The sequence below is a fragment of the Nematolebias whitei genome, chromosome 1 (genome assembly GCF_014905685.2).
Source record: "Nematolebias whitei isolate Nwh7 chromosome 1, NemWhi1, whole genome shotgun sequence".
NCBI classification, from domain to species: Eukaryota; Metazoa; Chordata; class Actinopteri; order Cyprinodontiformes; family Rivulidae; genus Nematolebias; species Nematolebias whitei.
Window position 1 is genome coordinate 51,116,501 of NC_056498.1, and position 12,604 is coordinate 51,129,104.

At 39.2% G+C, this 12,604-nt stretch overlaps 1 protein-coding gene across 1 annotated transcript in view; it reads left to right on the forward strand.

Moving 5' to 3' along the window:
• LOC119411369 (calpain-1 catalytic subunit) overlaps nucleotides 1–12,104 on the forward strand; it is a 13,314-nt gene extending 1,210 nt beyond the window's left edge. The window contains exons 2-22 of the mRNA XM_037678316.1: nucleotides 1,387–1,633; nucleotides 3,466–3,535; nucleotides 3,613–3,731; nucleotides 3,814–3,947; nucleotides 4,058–4,226; nucleotides 4,322–4,405; nucleotides 4,486–4,571; nucleotides 4,669–4,743; nucleotides 6,136–6,296; nucleotides 6,434–6,603; nucleotides 6,717–6,728; nucleotides 7,227–7,438; nucleotides 7,529–7,568; nucleotides 7,662–7,727; nucleotides 10,640–10,697; nucleotides 10,797–10,861; nucleotides 11,198–11,266; nucleotides 11,334–11,412; nucleotides 11,509–11,622; nucleotides 11,713–11,771; nucleotides 11,846–12,104. Coding sequence (XP_037534244.1) covers nucleotides 1,388–1,633; nucleotides 3,466–3,535; nucleotides 3,613–3,731; nucleotides 3,814–3,947; nucleotides 4,058–4,226; nucleotides 4,322–4,405; nucleotides 4,486–4,571; nucleotides 4,669–4,743; nucleotides 6,136–6,296; nucleotides 6,434–6,603; nucleotides 6,717–6,728; nucleotides 7,227–7,438; nucleotides 7,529–7,568; nucleotides 7,662–7,727; nucleotides 10,640–10,697; nucleotides 10,797–10,861; nucleotides 11,198–11,266; nucleotides 11,334–11,412; nucleotides 11,509–11,622; nucleotides 11,713–11,771; nucleotides 11,846–11,872 — 2,115 coding nt within the window. The 5' untranslated portion in view covers nucleotide 1,387 and the 3' untranslated portion in view covers nucleotides 11,873–12,104. The remainder of the gene's footprint in view (nucleotides 1–1,386; nucleotides 1,634–3,465; nucleotides 3,536–3,612; nucleotides 3,732–3,813; nucleotides 3,948–4,057; nucleotides 4,227–4,321; nucleotides 4,406–4,485; nucleotides 4,572–4,668; nucleotides 4,744–6,135; nucleotides 6,297–6,433; nucleotides 6,604–6,716; nucleotides 6,729–7,226; nucleotides 7,439–7,528; nucleotides 7,569–7,661; nucleotides 7,728–10,639; nucleotides 10,698–10,796; nucleotides 10,862–11,197; nucleotides 11,267–11,333; nucleotides 11,413–11,508; nucleotides 11,623–11,712; nucleotides 11,772–11,845) is intronic.
• The last annotated feature ends 500 nt before the right edge of the window (nucleotides 12,105–12,604 follow it).

The following is a 12,604-nucleotide window of genomic DNA, read 5'->3' on the forward strand; positions in this document are numbered from 1 at the left end:
TAACATATGCACCTAACATATGCACCTAACATATGCACCTAACATATAACTTAACATATAACTTAACATATGCGCTTAAGATATCACTTAACGTATCACCTTACATATACACAGCATGCTACATACACACGTTACATAGACACATGAACATATTTTTGGCACTAATGGAACCCCATACCATTTATACATATTTAAGAGCAGATTTGCTGAGTAATATATGCAGATGAAAGTTCTTTGTTTGCACTGAGACATTTCAGATTTGCATATTAATTTAATCTGGACATTTGCTGGAGTAAACTCCTTCAAGCTGTGTCGTTCAATATAGTTCAGCATAACCTTTTACCGTATTTTTTGGAATATAAGGCGCACTTAAAATCCTTTAATTTTCTCAAAAATCAACAGTGAGCCTTATAATCGGATGTGCCTTATGTATTAATTCTGGTTGTGCTTACTGACCTCAAACCGATTTTATGTGGTTATTGTGAATGAGTTGAATAAAGTTTGACTTATCTGTTTTGTTTCGCTTAATGCGCCTTATAGTCTGAAAAATACGGTATGTTTGATTTCATAGTTTGCAACGAGCGCCTTTTAATGAAAAATAAAACCTTCTCTTTTTTGTCTCATTCTCTTTCCCAGCCTACCCATAATTAAGGTATCAAACTTTTAACTTTGTTGTTATTTTTGGTTTTGTTGAGTTTAATGTGGTGATTCTTGTTGCACCGATCTTCCCGTATTATTTATTTATCTGCTTCTTTTTGTTGCTGAACTTTTGATTGAATTTGTTTCTCCTTAAGTTTTCATATAAGTGTCTTTGATTTATATCTACCTCTAAAATTTGTTTGAACCTGAAACCGTTGTAAGTAAAAAGTATGAAGTAGTGTTTTTCGTATTTTCTTTTTAAAACCGTAGTGTGTGTTTAAGTAGTGAGGTCATCTGTCTACTCGTAAAATGGGATATTTACAGTATTTTAAATCACTAGTATTTAATCTAATTTATTCCTGTCATGAAGTCCTACATATTTTTTTGTAGTCTCACAAAACAAATGCCGAATCATTAAATTAGTTTTTAGTTTTGTTAGCCAAAAAAGAGGAATTTCCACAATTTTAATATGTAACTGTTTAGTGTCTGAACAAATATTTGATCAATGAGTAATAATATAAATCTTCTGTCCTGTTTCATTAAAGCTTTGGTTTTGTGCGACCTGCAGGCTTACAGCACATTTAATCAAAGGTGGGGTTGCCACTTTGTTGAAAGCAAATTTTCATTTTTGTCTTTTTGAAGTGTTGTGACTTACAGGCAGGACCATCCTGCTGATTAGTCTGCTGCTATTTATAAATGTCTCTGTGCACACTCGCCCACCAGCTCCATATTTTTGTCTTGCTCCAGCATGTATCCGGCTGGCGGGATCTCTGCAAGCATATATGCCAACAGGCTCCGGGCAGAGGGCATGGGGTCCGTGGACCGAGCTGTACTTTTTGCCAACCAGGACTACGAGGCGCTGAAGCAGGAGTGTGTGGAGTTGGGCCGCCTGTTCGAGGACCCCTGCTTCCCTGCTGAGCCTCCGTCGCTGGGCTTCAAGGAGCTCGCACCCCATTCCTCCAAAACTCAAGATGTGGAGTGGATGAGGCCAACGGTGAGAAAATTTAAAGGAAAAAAAAAAATCTTATTTTGTACGTGCAGACTTAAAATACAGTCTTAAAGCTAAAACTAAGATGACCACTAATTTCACAAGATTGAGGAGTTGGTTTGGACTGCAAGTGATGGCTCGCATGTTCATCTCGTGTAAACAAACATATCAGTGTCTCGTTTCATGGCTGCAAACAGACAGAATAGGACAAGCTGAGCCAGGAACTCTGCAGACCACAGCAGCTGTTGGCATCTCAGACCGCTCCCTCTGCTGCGACATTTGTTTAGAACCATGTCACACAGAAATGAAAGGCCTTGAAGGAATGCACGTTGCCCGCCACCTTTCATATCAGATGAGAAGTGAGAGAGTTGCAGCTGCTTTCGTCAAACCTTGAAAGTAATGTCTTGCTCTGTCTCATGTGGCATCCTAAAACTGTTGTGAAAGGCTCTCAGCTACTACCACACCAAAGTTTAGGTCAAAATCTGTAAAATTGACTGAGTTATAGCCATTTTTGTGTTTTTAAGGACATTTAATTATGGCAGCCATCTTGAATTAGATTAGCCAAAAGTTAAGCAGTTGAAGACGTAGATTCAATGATTACTTTCTGATAGTTTCAATAAAACTCATCCTGTGGACCAAAACATTTTTGACAGCAGATAAAAAGCAAGACAAGAAGTTGTTAGAGCAAAATGCAACAAGTGAAACCTAAGTTGCATGATATCCTGATGCATGCTCAATAATCCAGGTAGAAAAATCCAAAAAAGTTAAGTCTGGTCCTCTGGACATTCAAAAAACCAAACAAAACAAAAAAAGTAGAAACGTTTCGTCGTTCATCCTGACAGACTGAAAAACTTCAGACTGAAGAAGTCTTTCGGATGAAAGACGAAACGTTTCTTCTTTTATTTTGTTTTGTTTTGTTTTTTTGAATGTCCAGAGGACCAGACTTAACTTTTTTGGACTAAGTTGCATGAAATGTGATTTTATTATCGAACTTTATAAATTGAAATAATCTCTTCATCTGCGTTTGATGGCGAGAAAGTACAGTGGCCCTGAGGTGTAGATGAACAACATTTGAAAAATACAGAATTACAAAAAAAACCCCAAGAATTACATTGGAAAAAACTGAATTACGTTAAGCCAAAGCAGAAGTAGCCGGAATCACATTTGGGGGAAAAAAACGGAATCACATTAGAAAGAACAGAATTACATTTGAAAAAAAAAAAAAAAACGGAATTATATTTGAAAAAACAGACTCGCATTAGAAAAAAAAACGGAATTATATTTGAAAAAAACAGACTCGCACTAGAAAAAATACAGAATTATATTTGAAAAAACAGACTCACATTAGAAAAAAAACGGAATTATATTTGAAAAAACAGAATCGCATTAGAAAAAATACAGAATTATATTTGAAAAAACAGACTCACATTAGAAAAAAAACGGAATTATATTTGAAAAAACAGACTCGCATTAGAAAAAAATGGAATTATTTTTGAAAAAACAGACTCGCATTAGAAAAAAATGGAATTATTTTTGAAAAAACAGACTCGCGTTAGAAAAAAAAAACGGAATCACATTTGAACAAAACGGAATCATATTAGAAAGAATGGAATTAGACTTAAAAAATAGAATCTTTCAAAAATTATATAATTTCCGTTTTTTCTGATGCGATTCTGTTTTTACTGATGTTGTTCATTCACACCTTAGGGCCACCGTAAGAAAGCCTAAAGCAATATTTAAACCGTGACAGGTGTGAGAACTAGAGCATCAGTTTTAACCAGAAAACATAAATATTTGTTGTGAACGTTCATCACTCAGAGTTGGACATTTCTCTGCAGGAGCTGACAAGTGACCCCCAGTTTATTGTGGGTGGCGCCACCAGGACAGATATCTGTCAGGGAGCTCTTGGTAAGGCTTTATTTAAAATTTATTGTAAAAATCAGTAGAAACTGAATGTTTGCTGGAGTAATCCCCCCCACCTGCAGGTGACTGCTGGCTCTTAGCAGCCATAGCCTCTTTGACCCTGAACGAGAGGCTCCTTCATCGGGTCGTTCCACATGGCCAGTCCTTCCAAGATGATTATGCTGGAATCTTCCACTTTCAGGTTCTTCATTGTTTTCCACAATATTTCTCCCTTTTAAGCAAATTGCATCAAGGGTTCTTATGATTCTTGCTGTGCGTTGCAGTTCTGGCAGTTTGGCGAGTGGGTAGATGTTGTGATTGATGATCGATTGCCTGTCAAAGACGGGGAGCTCATGTTTGTCCATTCAGCGGAGGGCAATGAATTCTGGAGCGCGCTGCTGGAGAAAGCTTACGCCAAGTGGGTTTTAAAAGTGCCCGTCCGGCTGCTGCATCATCCAGCATACGTCTTAATTAGCGAGATATTTTGAAGAGCAATCAGTGTTAAGTGCATTCTTTGTGCGCTATCAGGCTAAATGGCTCCTATGAGGCTCTGTCCGGAGGAAGCACCACAGAAGGCTTTGAGGACTTCACGGGCGGTGTGTCTGAGATGTACGAGCTACGCAAGGCTCCTCGAGATCTCTACAGGATAATCAGCAAAGCCTTAGAGAGAGGCTCCCTGCTGGGCTGCTCTATCGATGTAAGTGCTGAAAATAAAAGTTGCATTAAAAGAAAACCACTTCAGTTATTAATGCTGAGTTCAGTGCAGTAAATTCTAGTTACACATTCATACAGATCACCAGTGCCTTCGACATGGAGGCTGTGACATTCAAGAAGCTGGTGAAAGGCCACGCCTACTCTGTCACCGGACTGAAGGAGGTCTGTCGTCGTATGAGTCGGTTATCACCGAGCTGTGAAAGCTGGGATTTCAAATTCTCCATCACTATGTTGTTGTGCAGGTTGATTACCGCGGCGACATGGTACGCCTCATCCGAATACGTAACCCTTGGGGACAGGTGGAGTGGACCGGTGCCTGGAGTGACAGGTGAGCGTGTTTCTTTACTTGACTACTTAAGACTTCTTTCAGTAGCTTTTTAGGTTTGGGTTTTTAAGAGGATTATCTCACCTGCTTTGTTTCTTAGTTCCCATGAATGGGAGGAGATCGACCCTTCAGAACGAGAAGACTCTCATCTTAACATGGAGGATGGGGAGTTTTGGTGAGATTTTAGGTTGTAATCGAATTATTACCACTCTTGTGTTTGTTTGCATCGAGCTAGCAGATAAAAGGAACACCAGCAAGGGTTGTCAGGGTTATCATGAGGGCTGTCATCCGGGACATTGTTGAAAAACAACAACAACTGGACTTCTATTCTGTGGATAAAATAGACCCAGTCGTTTACATCAAAGTTCATGCTCAATAATCCAGGTAAAAATCCAGCAAAGTTAAGTCCGGTCCTCTGGACGGTTTCTTTATGAAACGTTTTATCTTTCATCCACAGGACTTCATCAGTCCCATAAGTAGCACACTCACATAGTGGACCAACCAGTTTGCTGGTGATAGGATGGTTTCTGGAGTCCGCCCTCTCCCCTGTCGATTCCTCTGAGGCGACCACAGCCAACGTGGTTCAAAACATCAAAGTTCATGCTCTTTGTGGGATTTTTTTACCTGGATTATTGAGCATGAACTTTGATGTTTTGAACCACTTTGGCCATGGCCGCCTCACAGGAGTCGACAGGAGAGAGGGCGGACTCCAGAAACCATCTTATCACCAGCAAACTGGTTGGTCCACTATGTGAGTGTGCTACTTATGGGATTGAGTTTGTTGTGGCTCTTTGGACTGATGAAGTCCTTTGGATGAAGGATAAAACGTTTCAACAAAAAGAAACGGTCCAGAGGAGCTAACTTAACTTTGTTGGACCCAGTTGGTTAATTTTTTACAAATTTTTCAGTAGAAGGAACAAACTGGTGACAATACTCTTTGTGAAAGTCTGAATCTGCCAGCTCGTTTTTATTACCTGCTGCCCAAAAGCGAAGGCAAAAGATGTTTTTGCATGTGTTTGCATGTTGGGTTCATGTGTCTTTTAATACTTCATGAACAAGTAGATGGATTTCAACTAAACTTTCAGAAAGTAAAGATGGACATCTACAAGGGGTTATCTTTTGGAGTCAACTTGATTCAGAATGGCCACCATAATCAAGTACTTAAGACTTCAAACTGGCTATAACTTCATTTTACAGAACGGAGCTAAAATTAGGTTTCAGAGCAGGAGAGTCAAACTCATCCTTCTAATGCTAACTGATGGCTCAAGATCTTTGTTTAAAACTTTGTGATTGCTACTGGAGTCGACTGTTCCTTTCAGGAACTCGGTCTTTTAAGTTTTAATTCTAGCTCGATGCAGAATTTCAGATGCTCAAATTGGGTTTAAATTTTTCCACAACAATATCACAACTCTTTCTTTGTTTTTAAAGACGTCTAGAACCCCGTGGAAAATATAACCCCAACGTTTAAAAAAAAAAAAGAAAAGTGGTTGTTAAAAAGAAAACGAGCCAATGCTTTTAAAGAAAAAACTAAACCCGTCTTCTGATGAACGTCACATTTTGCTTCCAGGATGTCGTTCAGTGATTTCTTGAGGCAGTTTTCTCGACTGGAGATCTGTAACCTGACTCCAGACGCTCTGAGCGATGACGGCCTCAGCCACTGGAACACCATAAAGTTCTACGGGATGTGGAGGAGAGGCAGCACCGCTGGCGGCTGCAGGAACCATCCCAGTGAGTGCAAATCCCACAAACACAACGAGCATACATTTTAAAAGCACTCACTAGTGTACACACTGAAAAACCATTTATATTTAAAGATACTGATGTTTTACAAAACAGGCCTGTCATATAGATACTGTTTTGTGTAGACACGTTTTGGATAAACCCTCAGTATAAGATCACTTTGTTGGAAGAGGACGACGACCCCGAGGACGATGAGGTGGCGTGCAGTTTTTTAGTGGCCCTCATGCAGAAGGACCGCCGCAGATACCGGCACCACGGTCAGGACATGCACACAATTGGTTTTGCTCTTTATGAGGTAAGAGCGCAGATAGAAAATCTGAGTCTTCCTTTGCCCCATCTTATATTTTACATTTAAATGTTGCCTATTGTCATTAATTAACGTTTTTTTTTTCTTATCGTCTTTTGCAGATTCCAGAAGAGGTAAGCCGAACTTGAGTTTTTATTACAGAACAATCTTACAAACGCGATTAATCTGATTTACTCAAAATAGTAGTTTATTTCTCATATAGTTGTGCATCATATGCTAAAGATGGGAAAATGAATTGAAACCAGGAAGTATAACAAACAAAAAAAAAACAGTTCATATCAGATGAAATGGTTCCTGTATACACTGATTTAGAGCTTTGAGAGGAAATTAAGTCCTGTTTAATTATAGAAAGAATTATGAGTCCAAATCTAAAGTTTAAGTTTCTTGAACACATCTTTAACCACACAATAAAAAAAAATCATTACCATATTTTTCGGACTATAAGGCACACCGGATTTTAAGGCTCACTGTTGATTTTTGAGAAAATTTAAGGATTTTAAGTGTGCCTTATAGTCTGAAAAATACAGCAAGTTTTAAAATACATTTTTGAAATGATTGGTAATAACACTCTCATTATCTTAAATTAATTTCTGTTGTCCTGCTGCCCTCAGTACAGAGGTTGCCAAAATGTCCATCTGAAGAAAAATTTCTTCTTGAGTCATTCGTCGTGCGCTCGATCGGAGACTTTCATTAACCTGCGGGAGGTGAGCACGCGGCTGCGCCTGCCCCCCGGAGAATACCTCATCGTGCCCTCCACCTTCGAGCCCGGCAAAGAGGCTGACTTTGTTCTCAGGGTCTTCACTGAAAAGATGTCGGAGACCGAGTGCGTGTTTCTCATATCCGTCAGTTCATCGCCTTTTAATCACTTTATTATATACAGGAATGAAAATTTATGTTTTTTTTTTAATTTCAGAGAACTGGATGATGAAGTGTCTGCTGACTTTGGAGAGGAGGTGTGCATCTGCATCATCAAAGGAATTTTATTCTTCAGTTTAAACTGCAAGTTTCTGATTTAAAGTGCTGCCTTTTATACTGTGTTTCCACAGGAGGAAATAACTGAGGATGACATTGATGACTCCTTTAAAACTTTGTTTGCTCAACTAGCGGGAGAGGTAGGACTCTTGTTTTTCTTTTTTTTTTTACCAACTGACACCTTGTTTGTGTGTTCACCTGCATGTAGAGTTGCAGTTATACAGACACGATGGTTGTGTTAGCAGATGAGCATCTTCTTCAACAGTTACTCTGAGCACTAACTCATCTTATGACGTCTCATTAAATCACGTAAAGTTGTGCATATACCGTAATTTCCGGTCTATAGAATGCACCCGAGTATAAGCCGCACATACTAATTTTAAAATAAAACACAATTTTGTACATAAATAAGCTGCACTGGTGTATAAGCCATGGATATCCACATTGTGATATCAGAAACGATACACAGCTCAATGTCAGCAGGTGTCTGAACTCCTGCTACATTTCAGACATAATAAATAAAAAAAGCTTACTGTAAAAAATAAATTAAAAATACAAAGATAGAAATGTTTGACGTGTTATTCACATTATACGTCACGTTTCAAAACAACAGCGCTATTTTGTCAAAATAACAGCAGCGATCAAAATGTCAAACAGACGGTCCAATTTACTTTAATAAAAAAATGGATGGATGATGGATGGATGGATTGTCCTTGCTTCAAACAGTGCCATGAGACTGAAGTAGATGGACTGAAGAGTTCAGCTTGAACCGTGAAGTGAGGGGGGGGGGGGAGGTTAGGACACCTGACAGAATTGGAGCTGCTCACACACAACTTGCTGTTCCTCTCAAATAGTAATTTTATTAAGTGTTTACAAATTTAGGTAAATGTTGATGTACAGGTCCTTCTCAAAAAATTAGCATATTGTGATAAAGGTCATTATTTTCCATAATGTAATGATAAAAATGAAACTTTCATATATTTCAGATTCATTGCACACCAACTGAAATATTTCAGGTCTTTAATTGTTTTAATAATGATGATTATGGCATACAGCTCATGAAAACCCAAAATGCCTGTCTCAAAAAATTAGCATATCATGAAAAGGTTCTCTAAACAAGCTATTAACCTAACCATCTGAATCAACAACGTAACTCTAAACACCTGCAAAAGATTCCTGAGGCTTTTAAAAACTCCCAGCCTTGTTCATTACTCAAAACCGCAATCATGGGTAAGTCTACCGACCTGACTGCTGTCCAGAAGGCCATCATTGACACCCTCAAGCAAGAGGGTAAGACACAGAAAGAAATTGCTGAACGAATAGGTTGTTCCCAGAGTGCTGTATCAAGGCACCTCAGTGGGAAGTCTGTGGGAAGGGAAAAGTGTGGCAGAAAACGCTGCACAACGAGAAGAGGTGACCGGACCCCGAGGAGGATTGTGGAGAAGGGCCGATTCCAGACCTTGGGGGACCTGCGGAAGCAGTGGACTGAGTCTGGAGTAGAAACATCCAGAGCCACCGTGCACAGGTGTGTGCAGAAAATGGGCTACAGGTGCCGCATTCCCCAGGTCAAGCCACTTTTGAACAAGAGACTGCGTCAGAAGCGCCTGACCTGGGACTGCTGCTGAGTGGTCCAAAGTTATGTTCTCTGATTACAGTAAATTTTGCATTTCCTTTGGAAATCAAGGTCCCAGAGTCTGGAGGAAGAGAGGAGACACAGAATTCACATTGCTTGAGGTCCAGTGTCAAGTTTCTACAGTCACTGGGGTGCCATGTCATCTGCTGGTGTTGGTCCACTGTGTTTTATCAAGGGCAGGGTCAATGCAGCTATCAGGAGATTTTGGAGCACTTCATGCTTCCATCTGCTGAAGAGCTTTATGGAGATGAAGATTTCATTTTTCAGCACGACCTGGCACCTGCTCACAGTGCCAAAACCACTGGTAAATGGTTTACTGACCATGGTATTACTGTGCTCAATTGGCCTGCCAACTCTCCTGACCTGAACCCCATAGAGAACCTGTGGGATATTGTGAAGAGAAAGTTGAGAGACGCAAGACCCAACACTCTGGATGAGCTTAAGGCCGCTATCGAAGCATCCTGTGCCTCCATAACACCTCAGCAGTGCCACAGGCTGATTGCCTCCATGCCACGCCGCATTGAAGCAGTCATTCATGCAAAAGGATTCCCGACCAAGTATTGAGTGCATAACTGAACATGATTATTTGAAGGTTGGCGTTTTTTGTATTAAAAACACTTGTCTTTCATTGGTGGGATGAAATATGCTAATTTTTTGGGACAGGCATTTTGGGTTTTCATGAGCTGTATGCCATAATCATCAGTATTAAAACAATTAAAGACCTGAAATATATCAGTTGGTGTGCAATGAATCTGAAATATATGAAAGTTTCATTTTTATCATTACATTATGGAAAATAATGACCTTTATCACAATATGCTAATTTTTTGAGAAGGACCTGTATAACAACCCGTTAAAATCCACCAAAATGCAGGAAATGGCATCTCTGTTATTCAAAATTTTCTGAGAGGACCCACGGACCCCCCCCCCCCCTGGCCTGCCTGCTGTTCTGGCATCAATCAGTTTACAAATTAAGCCCTGACTATAATTATTGGAATAAAAATACATAAGTTGGCCACGCCTGTGTATAAGATGCAGTTTTCAAAGCGTGTGGGGGGAAAAAAATAGCAGCTTATACACCAGCAATTACGGTAATCATTTCCAAGGTTTGACCAGAATGGCTTCAACTGTCACCTCTTGAGTAAAACCAACTTGGTCTAAAACTTACATTAAAAGGCTGCAGATGATATGCATTCCTTAAAAAAAAAAAAAAAAAAAAGTATTTGTGTTGTTGCTCAATAAAGATGCCAAGCATGTAAATGTTTATCGTTTCAACGGTGTGGATAATGGTAGTATTTACGATTTAATGGTTTTCAGGTCCCAGTTATCACCCTACAGAACAAAAATTTATTTTTTTAAATAATATGAAATGAATAATAGTGGTATAACAATATTTGCGTACATGTTGTGTCTTTACAGGACATGGAGATTTCTATTCGCGAGCTCAGGACGATTTTAAACCGAGTTGTCTCCAGGCGTGAGTGATGTTTCTTTTTAATACACTCCAGGCTGCCAAAGATATTAGTAATATTATCTGAGTGTTGCTCAGACTAATACTTGTATTTTTACGTTTTAGACAAAGATATAAAGACTGACGGCTTCAGTACGGAGTCATGTAGGACAATGGTCAACCTGATGGATGTATCCTGTTTATTTATCTCACTCCATTCTGGATTTTTAAAGTTGCTAAATATAAAATGTGTTGGGTTCTGCCATTGGATGAAGCCTCTGAGAGGAGCTTGTGTGGAAGTGTCTGCGAGACACTGAACCTCCCCGCTTTAGTTGCTGTTGTCTGTGTGAAAATATAAAGGTGCTGTACATACAATTCAATTCAGTTTATTTATACATCACCAGTTCACAGCAAAGTTGTCTCATAAAGTTAACTATAAAGGTTTCCTACCCTGATAGTTTTATAAACATCGCTGTGCTGCAATTGTGTACAAGTGTAATTTGAGTCCTTGACACACTGTTGGCCAGAAAGACGGCAGTGCACATTTAGGACTGGTGGAGTTTCAGATCCTCTGGAACAAAATCCGAAAGTGGCTGGTAAGACCGGAGTTAATGACTCTCCTAAACTCTCAGCATTTCCATTTGTAATATTTTCATTTTTCAGGGCATTTTTAGGGAATTTGATCTTGACAAGTCAGGGGCCATGAGCTCATATGAGATGCGTCTTGCTGTGGAGGCAGCAGGTATGATGTCCAAGAGTACCGTCACCGTGCTGATGTTTTTACAAGCAGCATGAAAACTGATTTCCAGTTTTAAACTTTTCTCGTGTCTCTGTTTAGGCTTTAAACTGAACAATAAACTGAACCAGGTTCTGGTGGCTCGGTACGCAGAGAACGAAATGATTGACTTTGACAACTTCATCTGCTGCTTGGTGAAGCTTGAAGCCATGTTTAGTGAGTAATCCCACTTTAGATGTTAAAATATATTGTTCAGATCTTATTAGGTTAGTTCGGTCCACACAACTTTTACTTTGGATTTCGTAGGATCTTTCCAGCAATTTGACAAAGAGGGATCAGGAATGGCTGAGATGAATCTCACAGAGGTGACGTTAAAGAAAATCTCATTAACGCGATTATAATTTTTCTGCTGTCTAACTGTATTCCTCCTTTTGTCCAGTGGCTTTATCTGACCATGTGCGGTTGAGGAGGCTCGTCTCTGCTGGAGGACGTGTAAACGTGCTGTGCCTGAAAACGCCTTTTTCCTCTTACCTCAACGCAAAAGTATCATTGGAGCTGCATAACTGGAAATCAAAGCCCCACAGAACTAACCGTTTCCATATTTTAGAAGCTATGCAAACTCATAAAAAAGAGAAAACAAGTACCGTGACACAAATCTGTCACAGTTAAAGAATCATATATTTGTGCATGACAAAAACCAAGTTGGAATGTGCATCACACGTTCAAACATTTAGTTTTTACTTTGCTGTCATTAAATATTAATATAAATTAACACTTTAGTATCACGAAGTGCTTGTAGGTTTTACTTTTTCTATTGTGCCTTTTAATCATATGGTAATAGTTCCGATCTTATCAGTTTTGAATGAGTATTTACGCACGTGCGCCTCAAGATGGCAGTACAGAAGCATCTAGTTAACTTTTTGTTTTATACTCGAGTTAAATCAGATCAGTGTTGCGTTTTTCTAGCTGAAGTGAAGGAACTAACACTTTTATTACTTTGCACTGAAACTTGTTTATTTTAATATGAAGAAAACTGACTGCTGCATTTTCTTCATTAATGACTAAATGAAATTGTATTAATAATTTAAAAAATATGTTAAATGTAAAACAAATGCCTCATCGATGGCAGTTCAATGCCTGTTTGTCTTGTGACTGTATGTTGTGCCTTCAATAAATCTGTTCCCTAAAGGGTTTATTC